The 21,616-nt window shown below is 38.6% G+C and overlaps 1 protein-coding gene across 4 annotated transcripts in view; it reads right to left on the bottom strand.

The window, feature by feature from the left end:
- Window positions 1–666: 666 nt before the first annotated feature.
- MCM8 (minichromosome maintenance 8 homologous recombination repair factor) overlaps window positions 667–21,616 on the bottom strand; it is a 33,204-nt gene continuing 12,254 nt past the window's right edge. For 3 of the 4 annotated variants that reach the window (XM_032779075.2, XM_075064495.1, XM_032779080.2), the window contains 11 exons: window positions 19,645–19,796; window positions 18,140–18,338; window positions 17,030–17,060; window positions 16,555–16,695; window positions 10,630–10,771; window positions 9,599–9,794; window positions 9,115–9,334; window positions 6,471–6,680; window positions 5,146–5,222; window positions 4,361–4,550; window positions 1,849–2,032 (listed from right to left, as the gene is read on the bottom strand). In XM_032779075.2, the coding sequence (XP_032634966.1) occupies window positions 1,940–2,032; window positions 4,361–4,550; window positions 5,146–5,222; window positions 6,471–6,680; window positions 9,115–9,334; window positions 9,599–9,794; window positions 10,630–10,771; window positions 16,555–16,695; window positions 17,030–17,060; window positions 18,140–18,338; window positions 19,645–19,796 (1,651 nt within the window). In that variant the 3' untranslated portion in view covers window positions 1,849–1,939. Of the gene's footprint in view, window positions 2,033–4,360; window positions 4,551–5,145; window positions 5,223–6,470; window positions 6,681–9,114; window positions 9,335–9,598; window positions 9,795–10,629; window positions 10,772–16,554; window positions 16,696–17,029; window positions 17,061–18,139; window positions 18,339–19,644; window positions 19,797–21,616 lie in introns of all 4 variants that reach the window. The other variant, XM_032779077.2, reaches the window with a different exon arrangement.

Raw genomic sequence — 21,616 nt, forward strand, 5'->3', positions numbered from 1 at the left:
CTGAATTACAGCAGGGACAATTCAGTCATAAGGTAGGTGACAGAAGAGTTACAGTAGATTTGTGTTAACAGCTAGGTGACCAAAGCCAATAGAAGCTCCTACAGAAATAAGTAACCTCTCTCAAAACAGGAACAAAAAAAATCACAGTATGGAAAACTGGATATGAGAATTCTGCAGTTCTTTGAGCGGATTCATTGTATAAACCTAGAAAATACTATGGTATTTGATAACTGAAGATCAAATATATCTTCAGTCAAATCTTGAACGAGATAGTCAATGCAGAAATATACTGCACAAGGATTCGTTAGCACTAGGGAATTGTCATACACAACAGAAATCAGAACAATCAGGATTTCCAGTTTTAGATTAAAGCAAATAAAGTGTGATACAAACACTCTGTTGGTGTTTTGTTTTTTTAAATGAAGAGCTATAACTGAAATTACTCCTCCTTTGCCTTTTTGCGGTTAGGTCATGATCCTAAGAAGGGTTTCTAATGGATAGATCCTTACACCTACAAATAATTCTATTGATTTTCCATGTTAGTAAAGGAACTGCTTGGTTGGATCCCTTTGCAGGTTTGGGGCTTTAAACTGTTTGCGTGAGGGGATCCTTAATCTCTCACACTGGGATTTCATCTCAAGGCACAAAACTTCAGAGGAACACGACTCTTTAAACATAATTTGAGGAAAGTTTATTGAATTTGTTTAAAAACCAATGCTTCCTCTTAAATAAGTAATAATCTGCCTCAAAAAAGAAACAAAGATGGATCAGAAACAAAGTCTTAAAACAGAAAGCCTTCATATTACCTTTCTAATAAAATCATCATCTTTGTAGTGACCTCAATATATAACATTTCAGACATGTTCCCCATCTTGCATTTGTATTATGGGGAGAATTACTTTAGGAAAAAACTGGATTACCAGGCATCAAAGCAGCAGATCTTATATACACACACTGACTTAAATAAGGACATCCAACAAAAGTGAGTCAGTTTAACATACATCAGGAATAATACAAATTAATACACAAAATGTACATTATATTTATGAAAAATTGCTTTAGATTTACATACTATTAAGTATTTAATGTAATTTAAAGACAAATTTGGGATTCAACCAACAAGTTACTAGATTTTAAATGAAGTATGTATATAAACACATTCTATTTCACTTCTATAATATCTATGTACAACTAGAGTTTGATTTTTTCAGATTAACGTTTTAAATAAAAGCTCAAGTACCGTATACAGCTCATTAAATAGTAAGTTGCAAAAGTGAAACTTCAAACAAACAAATTAATTTATTTCAATTAAATATCACAGTCCTTAAAACTATACATTGCATGGAGCCTCAGCATGAAAATTTTATCAATTTCTTGAAAACATTTCAAAATTGTGCTGAAGTTTTTAATTGATTTAATTACACTGCTAAAATCTGGGTTACTCTCAAATCTTTTCAATATTACCGTTTCTGATTGAGAAAATACTTTCTATAACATTTCTATTCATTTATTCAGGCATCATGAGTTATTTGAACTAGAAGAAGAATCTATGATTGTCCTTTAATAGGATGAATGTAAATTCACATTCTCCTCATGCTATTATCTTTGATGATGGAGATCCTCATCTCAAATAACTCTTATTTGAACTACAGTACCTCCAAATGGCAGCACAAAATATCATCTTCTCTAATAACACTTCTGGAAGTAAATATGGTGGTGTCACTCATTCCTGAAAGTATTGCTTTTAAAAGGGCAGTTCTTCTGGGAGCGTCATGTCTCAGCTAATAGAAGCTTTGGACATCTATAACATTTAGGAATATCCTTAGTAGACTGCAGGTTATAGGGTAATGGACTCCTGTGGCACCATGTCCACCAGTTATTCCATTTCAAATATGATTACTGTGCCTCAAGAACATTTGATTCCATTGTGGTGGTTCCTTCACATAGTTTGAAGCTGATAAACTCTTGGACCTTTTTTCAAAAGATAACCCTGGTCATTTAGAGAGCCAACAAAGCTTTCAAAATCAGATACCTGGAAGAAAAATAAAGAGTGAAATATGTTTATTCAGTGAGAGAAACAATATGTCTGATGTAAAGCAAGGTCTTTACATGTTGCAATTCTTTTAAACATTTTTAAAATGAATCACAGGAAGGAAATTAGCGTGAAGGGTTTAACTTTCGCCACAAACCTTTGGATCACCTGAAGGCTAAGTAAAAATTGATTGTATCTTTCCTTGCTTTCTTTCACTTCACTAAAAAAATATACAGTTTATAAACATCAACATAAAAAATGCTCCTGTTTTTGCCACATGGAAAATTAATGAAATATACCTAAATCAAAGTTTCATGACATTTCATCTGCTGAGGGAGTTTTCCAGAAGAATGAGTGTTTCAAAGGGGGAGATAGTGTGGGTTTAAAAAAAAAAAAAAAAAAGGGGCACAAAAATCTTTTGCCAAATGAACAAACACAAAAGCTCTAGGGAGGGAGAAATCCAGCCCTTCTGAAATCAACGGCAAAACTCCCATTGACTTTGAGTGGTGTCAGGATTTCACCTTAGGTCTTCATGCTATAAAAAGAGGTGGAATTGAGGGTGTGGCAAAACATTTTACACATGCAGTGAAAACAGTAAATTGTAATTTTTTTTCTAGTTTCACAAAAAGGTAAGAAGAGGAAGGGTAATGTTTGTGAGTTTTGAAAAAGGATTCTGAGCCCTTCACCCCTAGGATACTGGTTTGGAGTGGAAATAGTCACCAAATGACTGACTGATGGCCTATGTAAAAGGAGTTGGTAATCACAATTGGACAGGTATCCACAATGTTTAACCTGATTAGCATCCTCAACAGAGGGGGCTTGGAGATTGACGCTACTATCTCATCCCTAGGGGAGGGCTATCCGAAAAATAACATCACTGCCCACATTATAACAGTTCTGTGAACAGAGAAATTCAGTTTCCAGCACTTTTCACAAGCACCAAAATCTTTTTGAAAATATTTAAAAGATCACTTTTCACTGGATGTTTCAGGTATTTTCACTTAGAGAAAATCAAATGTGTATAAGGTGAGTTGAAGATCACAGAATATGTTGTACTTGCTGCCATATGTGTTTTTGATATGCTTCCCGTCTGATTAGCAACACTTTCACATTAGGAAAGTTTGGAAAGGAATGAAAACTGTGAAAGTAGAATGAATTATATTGTAAAAATAAGAATGGATTAAAGAAATGTTGTATGTACCTGTAAGCAGAAATAAGAAATGTTGAAATGCAGGTGCCAGGAAAAGAAACATTAGGCATAAACAAGGGTGTTAATGGCGAAACATTAACAGAAGATAGGTACTAGTTAGTAAGGAAATAAGATATGCATGGCTAGCCCAGGTAAACTTATCAGATTCTGCTTCCTTTGTTATCCTGCTAAGTGCTCCCCCCCTTTTATCTGTATAAATAACATAGTGTGTGTCGTGTATGGTGCTCACATTATCTGGGTATTAGCAGAACGCTGTGCTACAAACAGAGTGCTCGAAAACTGTTGAGTCCTGAGTCTAAGGTATGGCTACATTAGAAATTTCAAAGCGCTGCCGCGCAGCGCTTTGAAGTGTGAGTGTTAGTCAGAGCCGCAGCGCTGGGAGAGAGCTTTCCCAGCGCTGCTTGTAAACCACATCCCTTTATTGGTGTAGCGTGCAACGCTGGGAGCCCTGCTCCCAGCGCTGCCGCCCTGATTACACTGACACTTTACAGCGCTGCATCTTGCAGCGCTCAGGGGGGTGTTTTTTCACACCCCTGAGCGCGAAAGTTGCAGCGCTGTAAAGTGCCAGTGTAGCCAAGCCCTAACTTTGACAAAACCTACAGACATCAGAAGGAAGACCAGAACAGAAAGGAAGATAAGAACATTTTCAATATGGCAGGCACAACTTTTGGAGCATAAATTGGAATGATCATAAGGATTATTAAGAAGAATTATTTGCATTATCATAGTGCCCTGGGGTCCCAGTCATGGACCTCATTGTGTGAGGCTCTATACAAACAGCCCAAAAAGTAGTCCTGGAGCCAGAGGAAGCAAAACATTCTGGGACCAACTTGTCCTTGGCAGAAAAAAAGCAGAGACAAACGTTAATAATAGCAGCAAAGTTAGTGCTTGTTGATGCAAGATGTTGTAGTTAGCAAGGCTAGCAACATTAGAAAGTTTACAATGGAAATGTCTCCACGACAGAGCTCAGAACAGCAGCATTATGTTTTGCTCATCCCTGTTTAATGGAGAGATATGGCTGCCGTTTCTGATTTTAATTTCTTCATTTAATTTTTCAGCTGATAATTTTAATGATTCCTAAACTGATTTTCAAGAGAATCTGGATTTTCCCCACTTACTTTTATTTGTAGCTCCTTTGCAATCTGCTGAAGCTGTTGAAATGCAAAGAGATTGTTGTAGGTTCTTTCTGCAATATTGTTGAGTGCAGAAACAAATCTCTTTGCTTGTGACCTGTTGCTCATCCCAGAACCATGCTGTGAACGCTCAAAGTCCAGTTTCCCAAACTCATCAGAGTAAGTTCCTAGCATGCTAAAAAAACACAACCAAATGAGAATCAACAGAACGTAAAGGTAGAAATGAATGGAATGGTTGGGCAGGGTCTTGCTATCTGTCTGAAATATAAAAATATAAGAATGAGTCATCGACGTTTCAGGTCTCCAAAGGGGCTCACAAATTGTGCAACTCCTCCCACTAAGAATAAAGCTAGCAGTTTGGAGGCTTTCACTAGGGGTCTGTCTCCACCACCTTTGGCCTTAAATCAGTTCACAGCAAGAATTTGGCCTCTGAGTAAATGGAAAGACATTTAGAGGTGAATCTTTACTAAAAGGCAAAAAGTACTGAATCTTCCCTACACTATAGTGTGATCGTATTCTTTTGAGTTGTCTATAATCATAGTGGTCATGATCCACATGATAAAATTAACATAAAAGGCAGGGTTGTACATTACTACATTGCTACCCTATTCAGCCAAACCCAAAGAGAGTTTGGCAATAGAGTTTGTATATAAATATCAATGATCTAAACCATACCATCTAAGCATTCTCTTAGTTTATGAAAAGAAGAAAGACAGTATTTTTTTTAAATGAATACCACTATTTGTTCTGAATTTAACACTGTACATCACCTGTATTTCATTATTTCAATTACATCCTTGGCATCTTCTTTGGTTGATTTTTCCCTTAATTCCAGCCTTGATCGTGCCTTAAACAAAAAACATATTAAGCTGAACTTATGTGGTAGCCACCGCATAGAAAAGGCTTAGTCTTCATCATTCAGTCACAATGGTTGTGTCAAGCTCTAAGGACATACTTGGGACCTGATCCTGCAGGACTCAAACATAGCCACATTCTTCAATGGAATTTCTGACCAATAATTGCAGGATAAAGCCCTATCAATAAGTAGCAGTACTTCTACCTTCAAAACTGTGTTAGTGGGTTGTGGTCTGGAAATTACTGATTTGATTTTTTAATACTGCATTCGCTGCACAACAACAAAGCATGACTAACGCTATTAGAACACAGCATTAAAATATGTGGCAACAGCAATAAGGCCTGGGAGGAGCAGACACAGGTCCTTCTCTATACTGCCAAAAAAGATTCTTCTGAAAAGCCAGGTGGGTATCCCTGAATCCAGCTCCTGTCCCTGTTGGCAGATACAGCAGTGAGAGAAAAGGGGAATAGGATCATGGGAAGGATGGGCAAGTTCCCAACCTAGTAGATTTTTCTGTGATGGAAAGGCTGGGGAAGCCCTCCACAGCTCCTTATACAGCTGTTCGGGTTTTATGCACCTCTTGCAACCAGTCATTTAAAGATTTATCAAGATTTAGTCTTACGAGTTTGACAGTTATTTGGTTTACTGTTATTTTGGTCCATAAGCAAGAACCAGGATACCCATATAGGATCCCAATTTGCCTTTACTTTTAGAATGGGCTTAGACACAGTTTGGGATGGAAAAGCTGTTTTAATTTAATCACCCTGCTAGAGCTGTGGCGTATTAGGCAATGAGGCTCAGACTAATGGATTCTAGGAACAAATAAGCTGAAATGTCTGTCTTCGACTTAGCCCTTCAGAATAGCATAAAGGGTGAAAAAAATTAAGATTCTTTGTCCAGATGTACTTATTGCCTCCATTGGCCTTGCTGAGAGCATAGGCCTAAAACAAGGCTCCCAACATTTCATATTATAACCTTATATTGAGCCTCTTGCCCCTGGTTTCCTCTAATGCCCCCTTGAATCCAGATATTTCAGAAGAGAAGCTGGAAGAATCAGTGCAAGGACTAGGCACTCCTTGTGCTGTGAAGGAGTGGTTACAGGGATCTACAGCAATTCTGATCAGCAGAAAACAGAGAGAATAGAAGCAGGCTGGGAGCCACAAGTCAATTGCTGGCAACTCCTGGGAGTGTTAATAGCTAGGGGGCCAGAAGCAAAAAGGATTACAGCTGGAAGTGTACCTCTGTAAGCCGAATCAGTGACTCCAGTTGCCTTGTGGTGATAGGTGTGCTGTCCACCCCTTGGTTCTGTTTCCGGAGCTCAAGGTAGAATTCCTGGAGGACCTGAGCAGCTTCTGGAGATAACTTTGGGTGGACATACTGCCGAGCATATCCAACATACTTCCTCAATAGCTGGTGTGGAATGGCATCAAAATTTTCTCCAGGCATGACCTAAGCCAATTACAAAACACATCACTCATGTTCACTGACTCTAAATCACAAGATTACAGTATTCAGTAGGTTTTATACACTGGTCTTTCTTCTATGAACTCGATTCTCAGTTCTCAACTGGGTGTGCATTATAAATGATATTAGTTTGGTCTCTTCCGGACAGCACAAACCTCTAGTCTGCAGTGAAGAAAAATGAAAGTGCCAAATGCAACTGGGCAATATCAAGAGTCCTCTTTCAAAAAGACTCTTCACAATGAATGAGAATGATACTGAGAAGGTGACTGTACTGAATCAAATCATCAGTGTGGTTTAAGATTAGAATCTGGCAGATATAATTTTATGGCAAAAAAAAATCATGAGAACGAGCTCTATTTTTTTTGTTGTATAAACATATAATAAGACATGGTCCCTGAAGAGTTCTGATCCTGCAATTAATTCCACACAATGGACTTCTGTGCCCATAAGGAGTTAAGCATCCTGCAGAATAAATGACTCAAATTCAACCCTTAAAAACATAGGCCTTGGCTACACTGGCGCTTTACAGTGCTGCAACTTTCTCAGGGGTGTGAAAAAACACACCCCTGAGCACAGCAAGTTACAGCGCTGCAAAGCGCCAGTGTAAACAGTGCCCCAGCGCTGGGAGTGCGGCTCCCAGCGCTGCAAGCTAATCCCCACGGGGAGGCAGAGTACCTGCAGCGCTGGGAGAGCTCTCTCCCAGCGCTGGCGCCATGACCACACTCCAAAGCGCTGCCGCGAGAGCGCTCCCGCAGCAGCGCTTTGGAGTTTCGAGTTTAGCCAAGCCCATAGAGGGAGATAATGTTTTTGTTTTTGAATATTTACATATATATTGGGACTGGTCAACAATGTAATCAAACAGTCCTTGTCTATGCTGTAGTCTGTTAATTCAGAGATCAAAAGAACATCTTAACATTTAAATTAACTCTAAACATAGAATATCGCTGTATTCATCTCTCTTTGAAGTGTACAGCAAATCATCTGCAAATGGTGGAACATTAATCTGTTAATCTGTGTGGACAATTACCAGCTATGCATAGGAAATGAGTCTACTTCAAAATTCATGAGTGCCTATTGTTCAGCTAAGGACTCCAACCTCAAAGAAAGCCTGGAATTGTATAAAATACCTTTGGGTCCCAATCCTTTTTATTTCAGATCTGCTTGAGGTTTCATGCAGGGGAAGTCTAAGCCATAAAGCTGAGATCCCAGTCCTAAACTGGAACACCCTGAATAAGATATAGGACAATGGACTATAACCTATGGACTAAATTCTAAAGGAATTCTTTGCAACTTCAAAGCTCACCATCTCTGCTATGAATCTGAACCTCAAGAACTGAACTCATATCTGTATGTATATTGATCTTTTAACCGTACTCTCTCTTCTTTTTTAATAAATTTTAGTTTAGTTAATAAGAATTGGCTGTAAGCATGTATTTGGATAAGAGCTGGAGTATTCATTAACCTGGGAGGTAATGTGTCCTATTCTTTGGGATTGGTAAAACTTTTTTATATAATGAATAAGATATTCATTAATCCTCATCATATCTGACTTAGATGTCTAGGTGGAGGCCTGAGGCTGGGTTACTTCAAGGGAACTGTGTTGTTGACTTCTGAGTAACCAGTGAGGTATTAAATAATCTGTTTTGTGCTGGCTTGGTAAATCTAAGTATTGGAATATTCATCAGCTTTGGCGACTGCCTGCCCCATTCTTTGCAGTTCACCCTAATTGAGTGACCTCAGCTGGCTCCCCAGGGAATCTGGTCACAGAACCCCACAGACATCAACAGGTACCCACCCACATAGAGTTCATTGCAGGATCAGGGCTAAAGACAGAGACACACCATGGAAGACCCAAACAAGGAGGCAAGTGGGACAAATGAGGACAGGATAACACTTGTTTTCATTTAGGAGAGAAACCAGGGGGAAATGGGGGAGGAGAATGTAGGAACAGGACAGGGAGTAGAGAGGCAGAGGAGGAGAAGAGAAAAACAGAAGGAGTGAAAACTGGAAGGAGAAACCAGAGGAGGAAGAGGTGAGGAAATCCACAAAGTAGCATTGGTAGATGAAGGAAGGAACCACCATCCCTGACAGCAAAAAAAAATCTAAAGTTAAAAAATTGAGCAAAATCTGAGCCTCACTAGGGTGGGACAGTGTAAAAGTGGTTCTGTGGGATTAAGTTTGCCCCAGTTTACCATCATCCACCCTGCAAGAGCTGCTACTGCAGGCAATTGGCAGGACCTGTGGAGCATAGGGACTTCCTATAGACATCCCATGGCTTTTTAAGGCTGGGGTTGGTTTCCCACATGGAAAGTGGAAGGGGAAAGTGCTGAGATTCAACACCAGCGGGCAGCCTGCACTGGTTCCAATGGGAGACGCAGGGTGGGGAGATGCAAAACTAAATCAGAGGAGAAAATTCTACCTTTAATTTTTCTGATAATGGTTTATCTGAGACTGCTTCAAGAATGGAGGTGTTTGAATCCTGTGTGTTGGTGCGAGTCACTACAGCGCTGCTGTGTACTGCTTGTTTTCCAGCTCGCATTGCCATCACATGCTCAGAAAGCAAATGGTCATGATCTTCGTTCGGAGTGTCCAGCAGGATAAATACCAAGTCAAACCTGGACAATAAGGCACTCCCCATTCTAGACAAAAATAATACATTGCTTATAAAAATAGACACAATGGAACTCTATAGCAACTTTTTCTATTACCCTGCTTCACAAGTACAACGCAAGAAATAAATCTGTGTTGAGAGCTGAAATCAAAGCAATATTATAATAAAAATCTACTTTCATCCTCCAGGAAACTAAAGTGCCATTACTCACAAACTGATGAAAAAAAAAAGAAAATAAAAAAGCTACTTCCTCTTGCAAGCTGCAATAATTAACATTTCAAAAAGTGCTTACTTCAAATTCTCAGAGACCGTTTTGGCTTTGTTATAATGTCCCCCAACTGGATTTGCTGCAGCAATGATAGATGTCCTAGCTGGCAAGCTGCAAACAATGCCAGCCTTAGCAAGGCTGATACTTTGCTGTTCCATGGCTTCCAGCAAAGCTTGGTGTTGGCTTCCCATCTTATCAAATTCATCTATTCCACAAATACCTGGAAACATAATTAACACAGAATAAAAGGTATCAGAAAACACACAGGTCATTGGCTAAATATTGATCCAGTATGCACCTTGAGCCTGATCCAAAGTCCACTCATTGCAGTGTTCCCCTCAGCCCTGTCAGCATGGCTGGCTTCCTTTCCATGCTGCCCCTGGGACTATACTGGTGGATTTGTAAGTCTGGAGGGGCACGTATTAGAGGCAGGGATCCAACTGGTCTGGCTCACAACAGCTGTCTGGGCAGTGCTCTATTTTCTGATGACTGCCAACTTGCACTCCAGAATCTAAGCTTTCAATTAAAAAAAGTTGGAACCAAGATTCATTAAAAAAAAAAAAAAAAAAGGCGCCTAATTAAGGAACTTCTCTTTCAAAAGTGCTAAGCACCCAGTAGTTCCCATTTAAATTTTGAAAATCTGGCCACTTAAGCACCTAAATAAAGACTTTCTGCAAATCTTAGAAGCCTAACTTTAGGCACCCAATCTCAGCTGAGTGTGTCACCCAAGCCTCACTAATGGGGACCACAAAGACCAGTGGAGTCTATCAGGGCTTTCAAGACCCACCAAGAGGAAGCCAAGCTGGAGGAGACCAGCAGAGAATGAGGAATCACATTTTGAACATTTGCACAAATTTCTTAACTTTATTTTTAAGCATAAGATCTTATTTAAAAAAGAAAGTTAGCCTCAGCTCTGTAGTTAGTAGTAGCATCATACATATGTTAATCCTAGACTCAATATCCCAGTGCTATCCCCCAGTTTGAGGGAAAATCTGAACGAAATGTTTAACTAAAAACATTTGTCCATTCAATTTAGTTGCAGTTTAGTGTGTTACCTTGATCTCCAAGTACCAGAGCACCAGCTTCCAAAGCAAAGTCCCCAGAGGTACTATCTCTAGACAGAGTCACAGTCAAGCCAGAGGTGGTGGTGGTATTGCCACAGACGTACACACCGCGAGGGGCAATATTGCACACTGCCTGTGGAAAACAATCACAAATTTTTAAAACATTACAGAACCATATTATGTGGAATTGTAACTTACTCATACTAGAAAAATACCACAAATGGGAAAACGTTAATGTTTTTTTTTTTTTTTTTTTTTTTTTTTTTTTTTTTTTACTATTTTCAATTTAACATGAGTCAATAGTATAATGGTTACCAACTGAGTACCCCTAGAGATATGCTTCCAGAACTGCATTTTTGGTTGCATGTTTGGGGTCAAAGTACTATCTACTATGTTATCGTAAACCCTGAGACTATGCTGCATGACATGGATTTGGATGTACTAGATTATGGCACTGTAAAGGTTAACTAGATCACCTATATTAAACAGAATCTTATATTGATATTTTTCAAAAACAAAGCAATTCAGACTTAAGCGGATATTAAAAACAAACGAACACCCAAATACAGCATTCTCCATCACTGAAACGCAGCCACATCACATAGCAATTGCCAGACTGGAGGTCCGTCTGACCTAGTACCCAGTCTCTGATAGTGGCCAGCACCAGATACTTTGGAGGAAGGTGTAAGTAGTGCTCCCAGAAGTAAGAGTGGGATGTGGGATTATCCGTCCCCCAAACGAGGTCTCATGGTCTCTAATAGTTAAGATACTGTCTTAAAACTTGAAGCATTAGGTCTCTACAGAAGTTTATAAGAAAAGTGAAAAAGATACAGCGTAAAATTTCTCCAAGTTTCATTTTTATGTGGGAAGGCAGACAGAATGCAATAGCTCCAGTTAAATTTGGCTAGTGCACTCCAGTTAGCATCACTGCTCTTTTCCAAAGAATCTTTGCTGGTCACTTGCCACTACCTATTTTATTCAAAAGCACAAATCTGCAAAATGCTCCTGCAGGTTATGCCAGAACATTTGTTCAGCACTGACGCTAAGAGAAAAGTATTGACTACTGAACCACCAGCACCAGCTCCTACTTGAGTTTCCCCATGAAAATTCTGATCTGGACAAACCTTGCAGTGTGATCTTGTCATATCTCAGAATGGCTGCAGGCCAACTTTTTATGAATGGCATCAAAGTATTTAGTAAAGAAAGAGAAAACAAATCGTTCATGGTGTGCAAATGGACTGCTTCTTAGGGTGAAATAGGAACAAGTAGTTTAAAGATTTCTTTATCAGAGGGGTAGCCGTATTAGTCTGGATCTGTAAAAGCAGCAAAGAGTCCTGCGGCACCTTATAGACTAACAGAGGTACTGGAGCATGAGCTTTCGTGGGTGAATACCCATTTAATCGGATGCATGTCAACATGCATCCGACGAAGTGGGTATTCACTCACGAAAGCTCATGCTCCAATACCTCTGTTAGTCTATAAGGTGCCACAGGACACTCTGCTGCTTTTACAAATATTTCTTTATAAGCCATTTATACAAACTTGGCTTAGGTATGCTAAACTATCATCACAGCTTTGCCAATATTAGAAATTGAACTGATTCAAAAACTTTTTAATAAGGCTGTCAAGCGATTAAAAAAATTAATCGTGCATTTAATCGTGTTGTTAAACAATAATGGAATACCATTTATTTAAATATTTTTGATGTTTTTTACATTTTCAAATATATTGATTTCAATTACAACACAGAATACAAAGTGTATAGTGCTCACTTTATATTTATTTTTCATTACAAATATTTGCATTGTAAAATACAAAAAACAGTATTTTCAATTCACTTCATACAAGTACTGTAGTGCAATCTCTTTATCATGAAAGTTGAACTTAAAAATATAGAATTATGTACAAAAAATAACTGCATTGAAAAAATAAAACAATGTAAAACTTTAGTGCCTATAAGTCCACTCAGTCCTACTTCAGCCAATCACTCAGACAAATAAACTTGTTACAATTTGCAGAATATAATGCTGCCCGCTTCTTGTTTACAATGTCACCTGAAAGTGAGAACAGGCGTTTGCATGGCACTGTTGTAGCCAGCGTTGCAAGATATTTGCATGCTAGACGCGCTAAAGATTCATATGTCCCTTCATCTTCAACCACCATTCCATAGGACATGCGTCCATGCTGATGATGGGTTCTGCTTGATAACAATCCAAAGCAGAACGGACCAATGCATGTTCATTTTCATCATCTGAGTCAAATACCACCTGCAGGTTGATTTTCTTTTTTGGTGGTTCAGGTACTGTAGTTTCTGCATGTGAGTGTTGCTCTTTTAAGACTTCTGAAAGCCTCATCCCTCTCGGATTATGGAAGGCACTTCTGATTCTTAAACCCTGGGTCGAATGCTGTAGCTATTTTTAGAAATCTCACATTGGTATCTTCTGTGCATTTTGAAAAATCTGCTATGAAAGTGTTCTTAAAACAAACATGCTGGGTCATCATGCAAGACTGCTATAACATGAAATACATGGCAGAATGCAGGTAAAACAGAGACAAAGACATACAGTTCTCCCCTAAGGACTTCAGTCACAAATTTAATTAACGTATTATTTTTTAACAAACATCATCAGCATGGAAGCATATCCTCTAGAATGGTGGCCGAAGCATGAAGAGGCATATGAATATTTAGCATATCTGGCACATAAATATCTTGCAGTGCTGACTACAAAAGTGCCATGAGAATGCCTGTTCTCACTTTCAGGTCACATTGTAAATAAGAAGCAGGCAGCAGCATCTCCTGTAAATGAAAAACTTGTTTTTCTGAGAGACTGACTGAACAAGAAGTAGGACTGAGGGGACTTGTAGGCTCTAACGTTTTACATAACTGCACTCAAAAACAAAACAATGTAACAACAACAAAATCTACATTTGTAAGTTGCACTTTCATGATAAAGAGATTGCACTACAGTACTTGCATGAGGTGAATTGAAAAAGACATTTTTACAGTGCAAATATCTGTAATAAAAATAATATAAAGTAAGCACTGTAAACTTTGTATTCTGTGTTGTAATAGAAATCAATACATTTGAAAATGCAGAAAAACATACAAAAATATTTCATAAATTTCAATTGGTATTCTATTGCTTAACAGTGTGATTAATCGTGATTCTTTTTTTTTTTTAAGTTAATCGCATGAGTTAACTGCGATTAATTGACAGTCCTACATCGTAAACATAAAGCTTTGTGCCGGCAAGTGAAATATTTAAAGATTACTGTAGAGAGCACTCAGATCTACTTGGTCTGAAAAGGAGCACATAAGAATCATACTGATCAGAATGTGATTTGCAAATACTGTTCATAGAATAAAGTACATGTGACAAGATACTGCTCTCAACAGAAGATGCTTTTAGGGAGAAGGACACCAGGAGAGGGAGAGTGGAGCAAAGATACGTGTATTCCATTATATTTGCCTCTCCTTTAGTTCCTTTGAATTCTACCTCTATCAATCACATGTTCTAATTTTAAAGATTCACACATTATCTACCTGTTTTCTGGATTTCTCGGTCAACACACTGTTTGCCTTTCATTCTGCTTTTCTATCATGATTCTTCTCTTTCATGAAAGATTTATGCCAGATAGTAACCAAGGTCATACACTTCAGGAAGTAATTTAAATTAAATGCATATTATCAGTCCCATAGAAAATAATGACTTTTTTCCTGGAAATCTTACTTACATTTACTGTTTTTCCATCTAAATGCAATTTCCTGCCAGTGATGTTATGAAAAACATGAAATGATCTCGATAATGCATGTTTTAAAATATCTGCACAAGCACCTTAGAAATATGAGAATTCTAAATGAACGTACCAATAATCAGACTAACTCCTCTTAGTAATATGTCATTAGGACCCATGCGTCACACAAAAATACTGTCAGATTTACCAGGAGGTCTCAGATATAGCCGATGACCTTGCTATCATAATAGGTTGAGCATTCTGAATATGCCCATTCCTCAAAAAAGTAACTCCAACAATAATAATACTTTGAGATATTTGGATAAAAGGTCCCAGAGAATGACAAAGTCCTTTTTACCATGGTGTTCTCAAACTCAATAAAATAATTGTTGCAAACTAAGTATTATATCCCCATTTACAGATGTGGAAACAAACAGAGACACTAAGGCCTTGTCTACACTATGATTTTAGGTCAAATTTAGCAGCATTACCTCGATTTAAGCCTGGACCCGTCCACATGACGAAGCCCTTTTTTTCGACTTAAAGGACTCTTTAAATTGATTTCTTTACTCCACTTCTGACGAGGGGATTAGGGCTGAAATCAGGCTTGCCAGGTCGAATTTGGGTAGTGTGGATGCAATTCGACAGTATTGGCCTGCGGGAGCTTTCCCAGAGTGTTCCATTGTGACCGCTCTGGACAGTGCTCTCAATTCAGATGCACTGGCCAGGTAGACGGGAAAAGGCCCGCAAACTTTTGAATTTCATTTCCTGTTTGGCCTGCGTGGCGAGCTGATCAGCACAGGTGACCATGCAGAGCTCATCAGCATGATGTGCACATTGCCCAGCCCGTACTTTGTGAGAAGTCTATGTCCATGGAGATTTTCAATCAGCATTGAAGGTCACTGAGAGCTAGGTGCCTAACTGCTGTTTGTATCTTTGAAAATCTCCAAGTGATTTTCCCAAGGTCAAACAGGACATCAAAGGCAGAACCAAGAATAAAATCCAGGGTTCCCAACTCTCGGTTCTGTGTCTCAGCCACAGGACCATCCTTGCTCTCATTCGTTATATAAAAGCATGCCACAGAAGTGACAAATATTTAATTTTCATGAGTTATACTGGCTGCTGTACTCAACTGACCACTTACGCACTTCTCGAAGTCATTGTGACAAATGAAAATAAAATGAGAACCCTTCCAAGAGATGTATTTTGTATTTATCACAGAACAGAAGGGTTGTGCAATTATTTGGAGAACTACTGATGTGTAACAACTGTGAATGTCTAAATGACAGTATGACAAATGGAAAAAAATGTGAGCGTTTGTTTTAGTCAGAATTCACAACAACTAGGGACAAAAATGTGGGGCATAGTAAATTATATACTTTAAAAGGGAGACTTTATCAGTTATATACAAAGAGATAGTCTCTCATTGAACGAATGGTTGTGTGTAAGTGAAAGACTAAACATAAAGGTTTAGAGCAGAGGTTCTCAAGCTGTGGTCCAGCTCCATTCAGGTGGTCCACGGATAATTCCCTCTGAGGTGAGCGTCTGGGCCGCTGCACACAAGAGAATGAAGGGCCACCCACCTAATTAGTGGAGCGGCGAAGGCTTGGCTTCACTAATTAAGTGCCTGGACCTTGGAGAAGACGCACATGTAAAGTGAGGTGGTGGCCTTGGGGTGATTAGGGAGTAGGTGGGAGGGGGCAGTGGGTGAGAAGATGGGGTGGAGGGAATTAGGGATGTGCAGGACTGCAGCAGCCAGAGAAAGAGGCGACTTTCCCTTCCCAGCCCCAGCTTGGGTGCTGCAGCGGTGGGGGAGAGAGCGAGAGACACCCCCCAGCTTCTTTCCCAGCCCCAGCTTGGGGGCTGCCACCGCAGGGGAGAGAGGGCACATCCATCGCATTAGAAAGGTAAAACTACTGATAATAAAATGAGTTGTGTGCTTTTATTTTAGAACAAAATAGTTAAATTATTAAGTTTTTTTTTATATATATAGCGCATTACAATAGTTAGCTAACGGTATAGACAACATTTGGAAAGATCATGAAGTGGTCTGCTGAGACCCTCAGCAATTTTCAAGTGGTCCACGAAAATAAAAGTTTGAGAACCACCAGTTTAGAGCTAAAGGAAAAAAATCCATTCTCCCTTCATTAGCTAAGTTTAAAGTAGTAAATGAACCCATACTTGCAACATTTGACTCTTTCCCAATCCAGGATCTCCAACCACCAGAAGATGCGGGTCTCCTCGCACTGGAATTCTGTTTTTGTCATCCACATACTTTTGGCATCCTCCAAACAATGCCAGTGCCAAACCTGCCTTTACAATCTATAATGGTACATACAAATGCTAGTCAGCATTAGACAACAGCTACCATTACTAACAATTGCTTCATAGTAAATTCAGACAGACAGACAGACAACATTGTGTCCTGCAGAAAAGAACTTACAAGGGACTGAACTCCCATCATTGCCCAATGCACTACCTATTTCTCATTTGGGGGTTTCTATGGGTGTTTTGACACAGGAAAAAGAAAAACTTTTTTAAAAAATATATCATTTTCTCCACCTTGCCAACCTTTAAAAGGTCTTGGAAGTTTACTGAGGCAAATTTGTAATGAAGTTTGAATTTAGAATGAAAGCAGAATTCGAAAATTACTTACCTCATGGCCATAGATAGTAGGACAAAGTGAGCTGAAAAACCCAAGACATTTGACATTAGTATGTGATTAATACAAAATTTCTTATTATCATTAAATCATAGAATATCAGGGTTGGAAGGGACCTCAGGAGGTCATCTAGTCCAACCCCCTGCTCAAGGCAGGACAAATCCCCAGACAGATTTTCACTCCAGTTCCCGAAATGGCCGCCTCAAGAATTGAACTCACAACCGCAGATTTAGGACAATGCTCAAACCACTGAGCTATGATCATTTGTCCCATCTCAGTTACAAAACTAGCTTCTCTACTGCAACAAGTTCCATAGATAGTCACTTTCTTTTCTAATTCCCAACAAAACCAGGGTTCTTTTTAACGCTCTATCAAAGTTCTTGAAATTTTTGGACAGTGAAGTATGCTTTTCATTATAAAGAGAGCTGTACTTCACTTAAATCTGTACATATACGTACACACACATGCGCACAAATGAGAACCTGTTACACCGTGGTTGCTGCACCCACTCATATCTGGAACAGAACTACTTTTAATCATCATAAGTCTATTGCTCAACCGTGCTGGAGTTTGAAGGTGGTCTTATATTCCACAGGTTTAGCTGCAGCATCCTGGAATCCTCCAATGGTACTGCATGGTCCTGCATTGTCTGTTTCATGTCCTCTGCTCTCATATCCCCTCCCCCAGTGCTGCAGAGGCCATAGGCAAAGCATAGAACAGAACAGTGCAAGATGTGAAAGCTAAAATAGGGGAACGAGATGGAGGGTAGGAAGAACAAGATACCACAGGAACGAACATGTGTTTGTATTTATTTTAAGAACAGTGTTCTTTTGACGTACAATATTCATATCCTGGGACAAATGAAAGTTCAACAACTAGTTAAAACTACAAATATATGTGATTGACTTCACCTCCCACCCTTGGACTAAAAGAGGGACATAGGCACAAGTACACAAGGGTGTATAGGTTATTTGTCCCAAATTGACTGCTTCGGAGGGATCAAGATGTGAGATAGCAAATAATGAACCACACACTTGAAAGTACAAGAAGGGAAAAGCTGTGGTGCTTTAATTTAAATTGCTAAAGGTGTAAGAGACAACATACTTGACAATTAGCTTGAACAGATTTTCCTCAGCTTGAATCTCCTGAACAGCATAAAGATCTTTAAGTGAAAACTCCATGCATACTCGGTGATTAGTCCCATCTTCAGAATTCATGACTTTTTGTCCTTTACCGTTGCTGACAGAGTTTGCCTCAATGTACAACAGGAACATACATTTGTCATTCTTGTTTCTAGATGCTCCTGTTAGATTACAAGGACTGTCAAAAATGGGAAGCCATGTTTTCATCTAAGTATTGGGGTTATGCACAGGTAATGATTAAAATAATTCAGAAATATTAAAATCCATGTGCTAATTAAAACTTGGGACATATTTGTAATGAGAACATATAGCAAATTAAAATGGCTAACCCATTATCACAGTTCCTGAATACGGGAAGATATAGCCCTTGAACAATTTAGTGGAAACTATTTTGAACAACTGCTTCCTCAAAGTCTGATAAAAAGCCAGGAAAAGCTTCTGGTGACACATTGAGATTCAGAGCTTTATAAAAACGGAAAGGAATGTTGTTTAATTTACTTAAAGTTCAGCACATACTCAAGTGCTTTGTTGGATCAGGGCCTGAATAAAATGTAAGATTAATTTTATTCTATTCAAAATTTTAACCTTGAAAAAACAGAGAGCATTCTGCCTCTCTGAATTGGCTACATTTTAAGCGTCTTTAACCTGACCTACTATACTATACACTATTTTATTCTTAAAACAATTATTTTAAATAAAAGACAAGACTTGTAGCAGAAAAGATAGTGTTTAATTTTTAACAACATTTTTCTATCTGTATCCTTAACAGAAAATTACTGATCTGTCATAAAGCAACATGGTTCACAAACTGATTATGACAATTCTTTGTAACATTCTCCATTAAGAGCATTTGTAAGATTTCTTCAAGCAGAGAGAAGCAAGCCGAGAAAGAATGTGCAGCCATAACAGTTCCCTTAATATTTCTCTCTCTTTTTTTTTTTTTTTAAATAACCTTGATAACCACCTCCTTCAAATGAAAGATAAAAAGTGTCAAATGGCTAACCTCAATGAGACTATTCTAGAAACAAATCTGGAAAACAGAATCCATCTCAACACCTTGTTTCCTTTACTACTGTAGGGAAGATCTTTCTATCCAACTGGTTTTCTAGAACATGAGAAGCCTGTACTGATAGCTGAGATACAATTGCTCATCCTTAACAGAGCATGAGTGCTGCTACAAGACATGCCCAATGCCGACTACACCAGTCAAGTAAGGTCAGGGGATGCTAAGGTGTACACAGCTCTCCTCCCAGTTGGCGTATTTTGTCCTCTCTCTTTTTCACTACAGAGCCTTATCTGTTCAACAGCTTTCCCCTTTACCTTTTACTTATTTCTAAAAAATGCAACAAATAAGTGACTTTAGGCTTCGAGAGAAAAATCAACAACTAGAGAACAAAGAGTAAGCTTTTGTTTAGCATTGTGCAGGATACAGAAGGCGATAAAAAATTCAAACCAGATGTACTGTACCTTCTTCGGTGTTTGACACCTTAACAATTCCTGTAATCGTGACCATATCTCCAGGGACACAACTGTCTACAAGATCCTGAATCAGCTCACATTCTATTGTGCGAGGAATTCGACCTGCTTCTCGCTGATCATCTGACATGAGTTCCTGAACCCTAAAATACACACAGCATATCAATCACCAGACTGCAGTGTTTCTATTTAAGTTCTTATATAAAAGTCCTCACATTTATGCTTCAAATCAATCATTTTTTATTTGATGAGAAGAGAGAATACATATTGAGAACATTGGAAATAGTGCTGTTAAAAGAAAGTCAGGAAATTCCAAAAGTTTTAGCTGTTTCCAGGACCAGAGACTTAATAAGCACTTCATTTTTTCTTCTGCAAATACTTCAGTGTGTGTTTCCAAAGAACCTTAACTTTATGAACTCTAGATTAAAACTGTCAATTCTACAACTCAGTGAGGTCCAATTACATGTACATTCAGACTGTAAAAATGTTGTCAGTTTTCAGTAATCTGCATGAGGTGAGCAGGGAAATGCTGGTAACGCTAATATTGTGTCTTATTTTCATCCTCTAACTTAAAAAAGGGCTTATAGCAACGAGATCAAGCGTTCAAAAAAAAATCCATATTAGAGCCATGACAAAGCAAAGAAATCCTCCTCCTAAAGGGAGAATTTTGGAGGTGATGATCAGAGAGAGAAAATCAGAATTATAATTTTATGAATTTTGCCAGTCACAAGTATAATCTTGGGATACAAATCAACCATGTTGGTTTTCCTACCATCACAGCTTTGTGTGGACAAGCCCTGATGTTTTTCCTGATTGCAGCCTCTAGGTGCTACCAAAATACAAATAATAAATGGTAATTTGCACTGTACACTACTGTAGCTCTTCTATACTTTCCAACATAGATATGAGTGTTACACTTGCTTAAGTGAATTCTCTTTCCATTTTAAACACATTTATATTTATTTATAAATATATATCCATTCTTTAAATATCCTTTTCCCCCAGTCTTTATCTATCATGGATTATATTAATTTTATAACCTTCAAAATTAAATACACCTCCATCAAAATAAAACTAAAAACATACAGTGATATTTCAAAACAAATTAGGCAGTTTTCTTTTAATTATTGTCTTTTTGCCTAACTATGTTGTATTTTAGTCCTGCTAAATGAACTCTAGGATGTGTATGTAACGCTTCTAAGTGCCAAAGGTTTCTCTTCTGAGCCCTTCTTTACAGGAAATATTAATAGCACCCCCTGGTGCTACTGTTAAGAATCTGTTAGTTAATTTTCTAAGGTTTCAGAATAGCAGCCGTGTTAGTCTATCCACAAAAAGAACAGGAGTACTTGTGGCACCTTACAAACTAACAAATTTATTTATTTTTCTAAGGGCTTGTAAATGAAAAAAGAGTGGAATTGGGGGGGGGTCCTCAACATTAAGACTGTGCTGCTCACAATAACTTGTTTTAAAGTTTTTAATACTCAGATCTGTAAAATTTGGATACAGAATGTCAGCTTGGAAAATATGGACTCTGACCGAAACCTCCAAGACAGGTAAATTCAAGATTCTCATTTCTCTATACTGACATTCCACCTTTTGTGCCTCTAGCTGTGTTATGGTATTGTTGCACAGAAGCAATGGAACATCATGAACTTTTCTGAGCAGGCACTCTGTTGTAATACCGGAGATGGTGCGAGTGCAGTGGAAATGGGGGAATAAGTGTTGGTCTCCTTTGAAGTGATTCTGACATGCTATTGTGGGGTGATATCTTTACTGCCTCAGTGATTTCCTTTAATGGGATTGCACAAATCTTTAAGTCTCCTCCAAAGATAAAAGTGTGCCTGTGAACTGGGCAACTGGTTAGGGCTGTATAAGAGTATTTGACTAGAACCACAAAACCACCTGAAGTCAAACTGAAACAGGGTCCTCCCTCCTACCTCTGAACATCAGCTTAAGTCCACAA

This window comes from Chelonoidis abingdonii, chromosome 3 (assembly GCF_003597395.2).
Source record: "Chelonoidis abingdonii isolate Lonesome George chromosome 3, CheloAbing_2.0, whole genome shotgun sequence".
NCBI classification, from domain to species: domain Eukaryota; kingdom Metazoa; phylum Chordata; order Testudines; family Testudinidae; genus Chelonoidis; species Chelonoidis abingdonii.